Here is a 14,665-nt window from a genome sequence, read left to right on the forward strand (position 1 = left end):
CGGTAAAATCATACAACAGACCTCACTCACCTAGTCTGAAGAAAGGTCTTGACGCAAAATGTCGCCTATTCCTTTACTCCATAGATGCTGCCTCACCCGCCGAGTTTCTCCAGCATTTTTGTCTGACTTCACGTAGACAGTACACAAGTCACTACATTTCTGGTGCTAACTAAGTACATCGAATAGTTGAAGAGATATGAGGAGAAAACCGAACGAGGCATCCATGTATAAAGATGGGAGTTTTAAAAAACAACACATTGGTTAACAAGAACCATATTGTGATGACAAAAGTGCTGGAGAAACTCAGCGGGTGCAGCAACATCTATGGAGCGAAGGAAATAGGCGACGTTTCGGGACGAAACGTTGCCTATTTCCTTCGCTCCGTAGATGCTGCTGCACCCGCTGAGTTTCCCCAGCACTTTTGTCTACCTTCGATTTTCCAGCATCTGCAGTTCCTTCTTAAACACCATATTGTGATGGGTGACCTAAATGCACATTATATTCGGGTGACATGGTTGGGCTACTGCCTCACAGCGCCAAAGACCCAGGTTCGACCCTGACTAAGGGTGTTGTCTGTCTGGAGTTTGCACGTTCTCCCCGTGACCGCGTGGGTTTGCTCCGGGTGCTCCGATTTCCTCCCACACTCCAAAGACGTACAGGTTTGTAGGTTAATTGGCTTGGTATAACTGTAAAATTGTCCCGAGTGGGTGTAGGGTAGTGTTAATGTGTGCGGGGATCGCTGGTCGGTGCGGACTCGGTTTCGCCAATGTATCTCTAAACTAAACTAAACAGTACACAACTAAACTAGACAGTCACCACATTTATGGTGCCAAAATAATTTACAAAATTACATCGAACAGTTGAAGAGGCAAAACCAACCAAGGCGTCTATGTATAAGGACGAGTGTTTTGAAAAACAAAACATTGGTTAACCAGAACCTCATTGACTTGGCTTGTACTCGCTAGAATTTAGAAGATTGAGGGGTGATCTTATAGAAACGTACAAAATTCTTAAGGGGTTGGACAGGCTAGATGCAGGAAGATTGTTCCCGATGTTGGGGAGGTCTAGAACAAGGGGTCACAGTTTAAGGATAAGGGGGACATCTTTTAGGACCGAGATGAGAAAAACATTTTTCACACAGAGAGTGGTGAATCTGTGGAATTCTCTACCACAGAAGGTAGTTGAGACCAGTTCATTGGCTAAATTTAAGAGGGAATTAGATGTGGCCCTTGTGGCTAAAGGGATCAGGGGGTATGGAGAGAAGGCAGGTACAGGATACTGAGTTGGATGATCAGCCATGATCATATTGAATGGCGGTGCAGGCTCGAAGGGCCGAATGGCCTACTCCTGCACCTATTTTCTATGTTTCTATGTTTCTATCTAGATGCACATCACACAGGCAGAAAGGTTTTCGATAACATCACGTTCACTGATCATGGAATGAAGGCGGCCAGACAGGAGTGTGGTGGATTAGTCAAATAATAATGAAAGACTTCTGCAACAAATGGAGGCAGGACAAGTTCTGGAGATGTACGTAGAGATGATATGGATGAGGTCCAAAACTCAACTCAGATTCAAATATGTGGGAAGGAACTGCAGATGCTGGTTTAGACTGAAGATAGATACAAAATGCTGGAGTAACACAGCGAGACAGGCAGCATCTCTGGAGACAAGAAGGGTCTCGACACGAAACATCACCCGTTCCTTCTCTCCAGAGATGCCGCCGGTCCCACCGAGTTACTCCAGCATTTTGTGTCTACCTTCAGATTCAAATATTACACTTGGATAGGTTTGATGATGTTGGGTGCTTGTCCGAGGCACAAGAGCTAATCCTCACCAACTACTTATCTCACAAACCTCACGCACTAGTTTCACATGAAAACATGCGTCCTTCAGTTCCCCTTTCTCATTGAGATTCATGGTTCTCTGATATTTCTGGAAAGTTGTTCAAGTTCTTCTAAAAAAAAGGACACAGTCATCTTTTAACTCCTCTGCCATTTCCTCATCCACATTATAAATTCCCCCTGTCTCTTGCCTGCTTTCCCCCCTTTTTCACACTGTCAGAATCATAGAATGATACAGTGTGGAAACAGGCCCTTTGGCCCAACTTGCCCACACCGACCAACATCTACCAGCTACATTAGTCCCACCTGCCTGTGTTTGGTCCATATCCCTCTAAACCTGTACTATCCATGTACCTGTCTAACTGTTTCTTAAACATTGTGATAGTCCCAGCCTCAACTACCTCCTCTGGCAGCTTGTTCCATACACTCACCACCCGTTGCGTGAAAAAGTTACCCTTCAGATTCCTATTAAATCTTTTCCCCTTCACCTTAAACCTTGGTCCTCGATTCACCTACTCTTGGCAAGAGATACTATGCATCTACCCGATCTATTCCTCTCATGATTTTAGACACCTCTATAAGATTACCCCTCATCCTCCTGCACTCCAAGGAATAAAGTCCCAGCCTATTAAACCTCGACAGTGAGAGAATAAAACAAACCAGAGAACCTTAACACAAACTTTTAAAACACACTAAAAATACAAAACGGACAGACTGTTGGCGAGGCTGCCATCGAAGCGCCACCCGGTGGTATCAAGGTCGGTCTATTTCAAAACGTCCGCTATCCATGCTCTCCAAATATACAGCCGGACCTGCTGAGTTACGCAACACTTGGTATTTGTTTTGTAAACCATCATCTACAGATCCTTGCTTGTGCATTTAAAAGATCAGGCCCAAAATGTCACCTATCCATATGCTCTCAGAGATGCTGCCTGACCTGCTGAGTTACTCCAGCACTTTAGGTCTTTTAAAATGTTGTTTTGCGCAGGACTTCAGCACCTGCTGTCTGTGCTGAGCCACTTCCCTCCCCATCCCCTGCCTGACAAGGTTACACAACTGACACTCCAACTAATTGCATAAGAAGGAAATACAAGATGCTGCTTTACACACAGAGAAGCTGGAGTAACTCAGCGGATCAGGCAGCATCTCTGGAGAAAAGATTCGAATAAGTTTTGTCTGGTTTAGTTTAGAGATGCAGTGCAGAAACATGCCCCTTGGCCCACTGAGTCCGCGCCGACCAGCGATCGCTGCACATTAACACTATCCTACCCGCACTAGGAGCAATTTACACTTATACCAAGCCGATTAACCTACAAACCTGTAGGTCTTTGGAGTGTGGGTGGACACCGAACATCTCGGAGAAAACCCACGTGGTCATGGGGACAACGTACAAACTCCGTACAGACAGCACCCATAGTCTGAATCGAACCTGGATCTCTGGCGCTGTGAGGCAGCAACCCGTGGTGGCCGACTAATAATAACACAGCCCATCAGATCCTCAGCTTGATCCGAATATAATAAACACATTCGTACCAGCTTCAAAGTCGTCATTGTTTATACTCGTTCTCACCGAGCCGTTATCAACGGCCCACTTCCTTTATCATCTTTACTTTTTTTGCATCTTTCATTCATTGTTCTATATCTCTGTACATCACCGTCTATATCTCTCGTTTCCTTCTCCCCCGACTCTCAGTCTGAACAAGGGTCTGCACAAGACTAGGCTTGTATTCACTGGAGTTTAGAAGGATGAGGGGGGCATCTTATAGAAACATATAAAATTATAAAAGGACTGGACAAGCTAGATGCAGGAAAAATGTTCCCAATGTGGGGGCAAGTCCAGAACGAGGGGCCACAGTCTTAGAATAAAGGGGTGGTCATTTAAGACCGAGGTGAGGAAAAACTTTTTCACCCATGGAGTTGTGGATTTGTGGAATTCCCTGCCGCAGAGGGCAGTGGAGGCCAAGTCACTGGATGGATTTAGGAGAGAGTTAGATAGAGCTCTCGGAGTCAAGGGATCTGGGGAGAAGGCAGGCACGGGTTATTGATTGGGGACGATCAGCCATGATCACAATGAATGGCGGTGCTGACTAGAAGGGTCGAATGGCCTCCTCCTGCACCTATTTTCTATGCTTCTATGCTAAACACAGTCAGTCAATGAGAACAAATATGTACACATCCAGAATCAACAAATGTACCCCCTGGGTAGGCAAAATTTACCCCAGGTTGGGAACCCTTGTCATAAGTAATAGGAACAGAAAGAGGCTATTCGGCCCATTAGGTCTACTCCAACCGCATTCTCCTGCCTTCTCCCCTTAACCCCTGACACCCGTATTAATCACCTTGATCAGAGTCTAATCAACACACTCCAAGGACACAAGGTATTATGTCCCTGACGAGTGAGGACTATAAATAGGAGGCCGGCCGCCATGCACGGCGAGGGCCGCTCACCTCACCTCTCAGCGCCTCCACCGTCCCCTGTGTCCTGAAGCAGCCGCCCGCCACCGTCAACCTGGCGGGGAGCAGGAGCCCGCGACCCGCTCTCAGCAGGGCCATGGTGGATGCAGGAGGGGCAGACGTCTGGCCCGCAGACAGAGACACACAGACACACAGACACCGGGGATAGCAGCAGCAGCCGCGGACACTCGGCCAGCGTTCAACTTGTCACCCAATGTAGCCGATTATTGTAGCTAACGCCCCCTCCCGCAGCCAATCAGCGCCGCCCTCTCATTCCGAACCACCTAGCAACAGGCGGCGGGGACAAGAGACGCCGCCTTCCATTGGTCGGCGCCTCGAAGGTCGCGGTGCGCTCCCCTTATTCCTTATTGTTGTCCTCACCAGCAAAGATAGACCGGCCCTGGATGGACCAACATGGGGCAACAGATACACTTGTCACTTAGACTGATACAGCCGGCGAAACAGGCCCTTCGGCCCAATTTGCCCACACCCACCAGCTACACTAGTTTACACTAGCTACACTAATCCCACCTCCAGTTTAAATTCCATTTGGAATATTTTGGAGGATCAAGAAACCACTAGTCCCACATGCCTGCATTTGGCCCACAGCCTGAACCAAAGATTGTACAGCTCCGCTCTATGATCTTTGGTCTGAAGAAGGGTTTCGACCCGAAACGTTGCCTATTTCCTTCGCTCCATAGATGCTGTCTCACCCGCTGAGTTTTTCCAGCATTTTTGTCTACCTCCAAACCTTGTCCTATCCATGTACCTAAGATAGACACAAAATTCATGGATTCCTCTTCTTGAATCTTGGTCCTCCAAAAATATTCCAAATGGAATTTAAACTGGAGGATATTCTTCAGATTCAAGAGTCTGAAGAAGGGTCTCGACCCGAAACATTACCCATTCCTTCTCTCCAGAGATGCTGCCTGTCCCGCTGAGTTACTCCAGCATTTTGTGTCTATCTTCGGTTTAAACCAGCATCTGCAGTTCCTTCCTACACTATCCATGTACCGATCTGTTTCTTAAATGTTGTTTTAGTACCTGCCGCAACTACCTCCTCCGGCAGCTTGTTTCATACACCCACCACCCTTTGTGTGAAAACTCAGGTTCTTATTCAATCTTTCCCCCTACAGCTTAAACCCATGTCCTCTGGTTCCCTATTTACCCACTGTGGTGGGCAAGAAACTCTGTGTGTTTACCCGATCAATTCCTCTCATGATTTTATAGGGTGGCACGGTGACGCAGCAGAAGAGTTGCCGCCTCACAGCGCCAGAGACATGTGTTTGATCCAGACTACCAGTGCTGTCTGTACGGAGTTTGTACGTTCTCCCTGTGACCACCAGATGGGTTTTCTCCAGGATCTTCGGTTTCCTCCCGCACTCCAAAGACGTACAGTTTGTAGGTTGATTGGCTTTGGTAAAGATTGTGTGTAAGTGTGTGTGCGTGTGTGTGTGTGTGTCACTCAGACCTGTTGGGTCGCAGGGCCTGTTTCCGCGATGAATCTCTAAACTAAACTAAGTGCACCTTAAATATATGTTCTCTGGCTCTCGATTCTGGGCAAAAGGCTCAATGCATTTACTCGATCTATTCCTCTCATTATTTTGTACCCCTTTATAACATCACCGCTCATCCTCCTGCACTCCAAGAAATAGTCCTAGCCTGCTCAACCTCTCCCTATAGCTTATTCCCTCAAGTCCTGGCAACATCCTTGTAAATCATCTCTGCACCTTTTCCAGCTTGACAACATTTTTCCGATAACATGGTGTCCGAAACAGGACACAATATTCTGAAGAAGGGTTTCGGCCCGAAACGTTGCCTATTTCCTTCGCTCCATAGATGCTGCTGTACCTGCTGAGTTTCTCCAGCATTTTTGTCTACCCACAATAGTCTAAATGTGGCCTCACCAACATCTTATATAACTGCAACATGACCTCCTAACTTCTATACTATCTTGTCACAGGCCAGCCCGTTGCCAGGGGACGCAGTTTTGAAATGTGCTAAAATGTAGAAACAAAGAACTTCAGATGCTGGTTTGTAGCAAAGATACACACAAAGTGCTGGAGTAACTCAGCAGATCGGGCAGCATCTCTGGAGAAAATGGGTGGGTGATGTTTCTGGTCGGGTCTCTTCTGCAGACCCATACCCGTTTAAACAGAGTGACAGTTCCACAGTCATAACTGGCCCTTCGGCCCAACACATCCCTGCCGACCAATGTGCCCCATCTACACTAGTCCCATTTACGTGCGTTTGGCCCATATCCCTCAAAACCTCTCCTGCCCATGTACTGTGCAAATGTCTTTTAACTGCTGTTACAGTAGCTGCCTCCTCTGGCTGTTGGTTCCATACATATGTGAAAAAAAAATCCCTCGTCAGGCTCCTATTAAATCTTGCCCCTCTCACCTTAAACCCTTGTCCTTTGGTCCTTGAGTACCCTACTCTGGGTAAAATACTCTGTGCATTCACCCCATTTAGTCCCCCTCATAATTTTCGTACACCTCTATAAGATCAGCCTTCTGTTCCAAGTCATAAAATCCTAGCCTGCCAAACCTCTCCCTATAGCCCAGGCCCTAGAGTCCTGGCAGCATCCTTGTATATCTCATCTGAACTCTTTCCAGTTTAATGGCATCCTTCCTGTAGCAGGGTGACCAGAACTGAAAACAGTATGTGGCCTCACCAATGTCTTATACACGGCATCACAACTTCTATATTCAGTAGAATGTAGACACAAAATGCTGGAGTAACCCAGCGGGACAGGCACCCTTCTTCAGACTGATGTCAAGGGAGAGGGAGATACATAGATAAGGAAGTGTAAGGTGTGAAAATAGGACAAAGGGAATGGAGATCAAGGAAAATGTAGAATAGATCTTTGTTAGCTGGGAGAAGGTAACAACACAGCAAACAGAGATAAAATGCAGTCAGAGACAGTAAGGCTGGTCTGAGAACTGGGAAGGGGGAGGGATGGAGCGAGAGGGAAAGCAAGGATTACTTGAAGTTAGAGAAGTCAATGTTCATACCGCTGGGGTGTAAGCTGCCCAAGTGAAATATGAGGTGCTGTTCCTCCAATTTGCGCTGGGCCTCACTCTAACAGTGGAGGAGGCCCAGGACAGAAAGGTCAGTGTGGGAATGGGAGGGGGAGCTAAAATGTTTAACATTCAATACCATGTCTGATGAAGGCCAATGTACTAAAAGCCTTCTTTACTATGACACCACTTTCAGGGAACCATGTTCTCTCCAGAGATGCTGCCTGTCCCGCTGAGTTACTCCAGCATTTTGTGTCTATCTTCGATTTAAACCAGTTCTTTCCTACACTTCTCGGAAGCTTAGATCCCTCTGCTCTGCAACACTCCACAGAGCACTGCCATTCACTGTGAAGGTCCTGCCCTGGTTTGACTTCTCAAATTCAACCCCTCACAGTCATCAGGATTGAAGTCCATTAACCATTCCTCAGCCCACTCGAGGACGTTTCAGTTGCCCGATAACAGCTCTTGAATAAACTGGTCAAGAGCGTGCTGCCATTTATAGTAACCATCTTCACTATCTAGCTTCACAATTATAGCATTTAGTTTAGTGTCATCTGCAAATTTACTAATCACTCCTTGTTCATTCTCATCAAAGCATTGATATATTTCTTATTGCTTATATAGAGAGGATACACCTTTGGGATATTAACGGAATGAAACACAAAGAATATATGCATTTATGAGGATTTGCTTCCCGTCCGGCAGAAGGTACAGAAGCTTGAAACACGCACCACCAGACTCAGGAACAGCTTCTTCCCCTCTGTTATCAGGCTTCTGAACGGCCCTTCCATAAGCTAGGGTACTGTCCCATTCACCTCTACCCCATTGCGGACATTGGACTTTGTCTGTGGAACTGATGCGCTACAATGCTGAGAACTATATTCTGCACTCTGTATCTTCCCCTTTGCTCTACCTACTGTACTGGAGTTTGGCACTGATTGTATCTATGTGTGGTACATCTGATCTGATTACATCGCAAAACAAAGCTTTTCACTGTACCTCGGTACACGTGACAATAATAAACATAATAATAATAAACGTAAAGGACATCCCATTCATTGTTGCAAACGTAAATTTTATATGTTGAAAAGACTAGGCTTGTATTCACTGGAGTTTAGAAGGATGAGGGGGTCTTATAGAAACATATACAATTATAAAAGGACTGAACAAGCTAGATGCAGGAAAAATATTCCCAATGTTGGGCGAGTCTAGAACCAGGGGCCACAGTCTTAGAATAAAGGGGAGGCCATTTAGGTCTGAGGTGAGAAAAAACCTTTTCACCCAGAGAGTTGTGAATTTGTGGAATTCCCTGCCACAGAGGGCAGTGGAGGCCAAATCACTGGGTGGATTTAAGATAGAGTTAGATAGAGCTCTAGGGGCTGGTGGAAATAAAGGGATATGGGGAGAAGGCAGACACGGGTTATTGATAGGGGATGATCAGCCATGATCACAATGAATGGCGGTGCTGGCTCGAAGGGCCGAATGACCTCCTCCTGCACCTATTTTCTATGTTTCTATATTTGGCTACAGATCGACAGATTTTGTGTCTCAGAGAAGAGTAAACTGCTGCAAAGTATATAATAAAATGCCACTGTCACAATATGCATTACTACGACTTTGAATTCTACCACCGTTCTTGATTAGTGCGGGTGTCAGGGGCTATGGGTAGAAGGCAGGAGAATGGGGTTAGGAGGGAGAGATAGATCAGCCATGATTGAATCGCGGAGTAGACTTGATAGACCGAATGGCGTAATTCTGCGCCTATCACCCATGACATGACCGTTCCCTGCAGTTCATCGAGTGGCTTGAAGTAAATCAGCAATGTGGACGTTCAGAGCGGCTGTTCCTCTTTGTTCCTCTTTGGGATATGTAGCGCACATCATTCCATCATCACCAGCTGTCCAGAGCTTCCCTGCTACTGTAGTTCAGCGGTGGATTTTCTGTGCCAGTGCAGTGTCCAGTGCTCACCACCGCCGCTGCGCCGGGCTCCAGTGCATGCAGTGCCGTGGTGGTTGCTTGCAACACGCTGCCGCCCTTGTCGAGGGTCTGCAGCAGCGACTCCACCTCAGGGCACAAGGCGTGAATCTCCCAGCTGACCACATCGGCCACAGCCCGGCACATCACAGCGACATCCTGCAGCTGGTCGACGCTGGCCCTTCCACCAACTCCACCAACAGCCACTTGGATCTTGCTCAGGGCAACCTCCAGAAAACCAGCTGGCGCTGGGCAACGCTCTCTCTCGAGTGTGGCCTGCAGTACTTGCTGGTACATCAGCAGCACCTCATCTGCAAGCAAAGACAAGCAAGGCTTCACCAAAAGTCATCTATCTGCGTTCTGTTTGAGGGCGGCACTGTGTAGCAAAGATCCTATAGCGAGCAAGATAGATAATTCGACGAAAAAGACGTAGTACGGTCATGGGCAGATTCAGGGGTAATTTTCGGCCCCATTTCCGTAACCGGCTTCCGTCTCCGCACCAAAGATCCCATAGAGGAGCAAAGATACTAGTGTGGAGACGGAAGCCGGTTACGGAAACATCCTCGTTAAAATAAAAGTTCTTTGGTAAAAATCTTCTCCTCATTTTCAGAATTATAATTTATTAACACAAACTGTTCCCCCGCAACGTTAATTACACTGCGAGTCGGGTCGGGTTATTGAAATGGATGGAAAAAAGGCCCATGTTCTGTTCCATTGCGTACTACACGTCAGCCCATTGCATTTAGAAGGAGTGGTCTATCTTGCTATAGGTTCTTTGCTGGGTAGAGCTGCTGCCCCACAGTGCCAGACAAAGATCCTATAGAAAAGGGGGAATTATAGACCAATTAGCCTTATATCGGTAGTGGGGAAGATGCTGGAATCGATTATTAAAGATCTTATAGCAGCGCATTTGGAAAGCAGTGATGGGATCGGTCAAAGTCAGCATGGATTCATGGAGGGGAAATCATGCTTGACTGATCTTCTGGAATTTTTTGAGGATGTAACAAGTAGAATGGATAAGGGAGTGCCAGTGGATGTGGTGTTTCTGGACTTTCAAAAAACCTTTGACGAGGTCCCACACAAGAGATTAGTGGGCAAAATTAGAGCAGGGTATTGGGGGCAGGGTATTGATATGGATAGAAAACTGGTTGGCAGACAGGAAGCAAAGAGTAGGAATTAACGGGTCCTTTTCAGAATGGCAGGCAGTGATTAGTGGAGTGCCACAAGGCTCGGTGCTGGGACCCCAGTTGTTTACAATATATATTAACCATTTAGACGAGGGAATTAAATGTAACATCTCTAAGTTTGCGGATGACACAAAGCTGGGTGGCAGTGTGAGCTGCGGGGAGGATGCTAAGAGGCTGCAGGGGGACTTGAATAGGTTGGGTGAGTGGGCAGAAGCATGGCAGATGCAGTATAATGTGGATACATGTGAGGTTATCCACTTTGGTGGCAAGAACAGGAAAGCAGATTATTATCTGAATGGTGTTGTATAGGAGAAGGGGAGGTGCAACGAGACATGGGTGTGCTTGTACATCAGTCACTGAAATTAAGCATGCAGGTACTGCAGGCAATGAAGAAAGCTAATGGCATGTTGGCCTTCATTGTGAGAGGATTTGAGTTTAGGAGCAAGGAGGTCCTACTGCAGTTGTACAGGGCCCTGGTGAGACCGTACCTAGATTAGTGTGTGTAATTTTGAGGAAGGACATTTGAGGAAGGACATTATTGCTATTGAGGGAGTGAAGCATAGGTTCACCAGGTTAATTCCAGGGATGGCGGAGCTGACATATGATAAAAGAATGGGTCGACTGGGCTTGAATTCGCTGGAATTTAGGAAGGGAGGGGATCTTATAGTAGAAATATATAAAATTCTTAGAGGATTGGATTGGGTAGATGCAGGAAAAATGTTCCCGATGTTGGGGGAGTCCAGAACCAGAGGTCACAGTTTAAGAAAAAGGAGTAGGCCATTTAGGACTGAGATGAGGAAAAACTTTTTCACCCAGAGTTGTGAGTCTGTGGAATTCTCTGCCACAGAAGGCTGTGGAGGCTAATTCACCAGATGTTTTCAAGAGAGAGTTAGATTTAGCTCTTAGGGCTAAGGGAATCAAGGGATATGGGGAAAAAGCAGGAACGGGGTACTGATTGTGGATGATCATATTGATTGATGGCTTGAAGGGTCGAATGGCCTACTCTTGCACCTATTTTCTATGTTTAGTCAAGATCGAACCCGGGTCTCTGACACTGTGAGGCAGCAACTCTTCCGCTGCACCGCCGTGCCCGTCCAAAACGCAGTTCCAACCCACGATCGAACTGGGGACCCTCCGCATGTGAGGTGGACATGATAACCACTACACTACAGAAACCACCACACATTTTTATGTCACAATGTGACCTAATCAAAGACCTATAAATGCAGTTAGATGCACAGAGTCCTTTGCCCAGAGTAGGTGAATCGAGGACCAGAGAACACAGGTTTAAGGTGAAGAGGAAACAATTTAATAGGAATCAGAGGGGTAACTTTTTACCCACAGAGAGTGTTGGGTGTATGGAACAAGCTGCCAGAGGAGGTAGTTGTGGCAGGGACTATCCCAACATTTAAGAAACAGTTAGACAGGTACATGGTGCCGTGGTAGTCTGGCGCGTCGATCTCTACAAAGCTGAGGCCACGCGCCAACTCTCGGACACCTCCTCCTACTTACCCCTGGACCATGACCCCACTGACGAGCACCAGGCCACCATCTCTAGCACCATCACCGACTTCATCAACTCCCACCCCCTGCCCGACCGAGCCTCCAACCTCATCGTTCCCCAGCCCGATTTTACCTTCTCCCCAAAATCCACAAACCTGACTGTCCCGGCAGACCCATTGTCTCTGCCTGTTCGTGCCCCACCAAACTCATTTCCACATACCTTGACTCCATCCTATCCCCTTTGGTTAAATCCCTTCCTACCTATGTTCAAGACACCTCAGACACTCTCCGTCGTCTCCGCGCATTCCATTCTCTAGGCCCTCACCCCCTCACCTTCACCATGGACGTCCAGTCACTCTACACCTCCATCCCCCACCAGGATGGTCTCAAAGCCCTCCGGTTCTTCCTCGACCAGAGAAGCAACCTATACCCAGCCATTGACACTCTCCTCCGCCTAGCTGGTCCTTACCCTCAATAACTTCACGTTCCTTCTTGAAGACAGGTACATGGATTGGACAGGTTTGCAGGGATATGGACCAAGCACAGGTAGGTGGGACTAGTATAGCTGGGACATGTTGGCCGGAGTGGGCAAGTTGGACTTAAGGGCCTGTTTCTGCACTGTATCACTCCATGACTCTATGACTCTAAGTTGCATTGTGGTACTTGATGGGATAAGGAGAACAAGATCACCCATTAGGCAGAAGAACCTACCTAATATTTTGCCCGACGGTGGCATGGATGGCTTGACATCGCTCACCTTTTCAACCGATAGCAGTTCCTGAGTGTAAAACAAAATGTAGATCAATGCACAACTTCTCTTGTATGTTTAACCGAAACAGAAGTGGGGCAAAACAGTATTGTCAGAAGTAGACAGTGGTCTCAGTGGCTCCTGAACTGGGGAGTGGGCTTCTTCTTCTGTCGTATGTCTTTTAGACCTGCAGCTCCGTTGAGGCGAGCCAGGCCAACTTGCCATCGTCCAGGTCTATCAGACCTCGTTCACCATTCGGAGGCTGGTGTTTGGGGCAACTGGTGACTATGTGCTCCACTATCTGGACAGTGGGGCATATCTCCATCATATTTTTTCTCATTTCTCTCTTTTCTTCTCGCACTTCTTTGGTAGCTCAGGGGTCTTTTCTTCTCTCTCTTTGGCATTTTTCTTCTTTTTCTTCATTCTTTCCTTTTTCCTCTTTTTTTGATTTATGTATTAATTTATAAAATGTTTAAAAAATGAAGCTGTACGAAAATTGTACAACTCTCATGCCGATTGCTTTATTCTAGTACAATTGCTTCTAATAAAATTAATTCAAAAAAAATAATAATAATATCTCCCGCACTCCAAAGACATACAGGATTGCAGGTGAATTGGCTTGGTATAAATAGGGGAGATCTCATTGAAACCCACCGAACAATGAAAGGCCTGGATGTGGAGAGAATATTTCCAGTAGTGGGAGAGTCTAGGACCAGAGAGCACAACCTCAAAATAAAAGCATACACCTTTAGAATGAAGATGAGGAGGAATTTCTTTAGTCAGATGGTGGTGAATCTGTGGGATTCATTGCCACAGACGGCTGTGGAGGCCAAGTCAATGGGTGTTTATAAAGTGGAGATTGACAGATTCGTGACTATTCAGGCTGTCAGAGGTTACGGGAAGAAGGCAGGAGATTGGGGTTGAGATGGGAAAATAGATCAGCCATGATTGAATGGCAGAGCAGACTCGATGGGCCCAATGGCCTAATTCTGTTCCTATGTCATGGTCTTCCTCATCCCCTCCCTTCACACGAGGGTGAATATACAGTGTTATACAATATACAATGAACCTTTTTCCTGTAAGGTTCCTTTACATTTACCCCAAACAAGGCCGATTGTGCCTGAGATTATTTTCCAATTACTTTCCAAGGACTTTATTTCTTGGATGATACGAGCATGAGGAGTGATGAGGTATACAAAATGACATAGAAACATAGAAACATAGAAAATAGGTGCAGGAGGAGGCCATTCGACCCTTCGAGCCAGCACTGCCATTCATTGTGATCATGGCTGATCGTCCCCAATCAATAGCCCGTGCCTGCCTTCACCCCATATCCCTTGATTCCACTAGCCCCTAGAGCTCTATCTAACTCTCTTAAATCCATCCAGTGATTTGGCCTCCACTGCCCTCTGTGGCAGGGAATTCCACAAATTCACAACTCTGTGGGTGAAACGTTTTTTCTCACCTCAGTCCTAAATGACCTCCCCTCTATTATAACCATATAACCATATTCTAAGACTGTGGCCCCTGGTTCTGGACTTGCCCAACATTGGGAACATTTTTCCTGCATCTAGCTTGTCCAGTTCTTTTATAATTTTATATGTTTCTATGAGATCCCCCTCATCCTTCTAAACTCCAGTGAATACAAGACGAGAGGAATAGTCCTGGTAGATGTCTTTTACCCAGAGTAGGGGAATTGAGAACCAGAGGACATAGGTTTAAGGTGAGGGGGAAAAGATTTAAAAGGCACCTGAGGGATAACGATTTTACACAAAGGGTGGTGGGTGTATGGAACGAGCTGACGGAGGAGGTAGTTGAGGCTGGGACTATCGCAACGTTTAAGAAGCATTTAGACAGGTACATGGATAGGACAGGTTTTGAGGGGTATGGGCCGAATGCAGGCAGGTGGGACTAGTGTAGATGGGACATGTT

The 14,665-nt window shown here is 46.7% G+C and overlaps 1 protein-coding gene and 1 non-coding gene across 3 annotated transcripts in view; both read right to left on the bottom strand.

The window, feature by feature from the left end:
- gcdh (glutaryl-CoA dehydrogenase) overlaps positions 1-4,512 on the bottom strand; it is a 30,457-nt gene extending 25,945 nt beyond the window's left edge. Inside the window, exon 1 of one of the 2 annotated variants that reach the window (XM_033012267.1) lies at positions 4,298-4,512. In XM_033012267.1, the coding sequence (XP_032868158.1) occupies positions 4,298-4,397 (100 nt within the window). In that variant the 5' untranslated portion in view covers positions 4,398-4,512. The remainder of the gene's footprint in view (positions 1-4,297) is intronic. The other variant, XM_033012266.1, reaches the window with a different exon arrangement.
- A 7,073-nt stretch (positions 4,513-11,585) lies between these two features.
- On the bottom strand, positions 11,586-11,658 carry trnav-cac. Its single transcript has one exon. It is a non-coding gene; the product is annotated as a tRNA-Val (tRNA).
- Between the last annotated feature and the right edge of the window lie 3,007 nt (positions 11,659-14,665).

Source organism: Amblyraja radiata, chromosome 35, assembly GCF_010909765.2.
Source record: "Amblyraja radiata isolate CabotCenter1 chromosome 35, sAmbRad1.1.pri, whole genome shotgun sequence".
In the NCBI taxonomy this organism is placed as follows: domain Eukaryota; kingdom Metazoa; phylum Chordata; class Chondrichthyes; order Rajiformes; family Rajidae; genus Amblyraja; species Amblyraja radiata.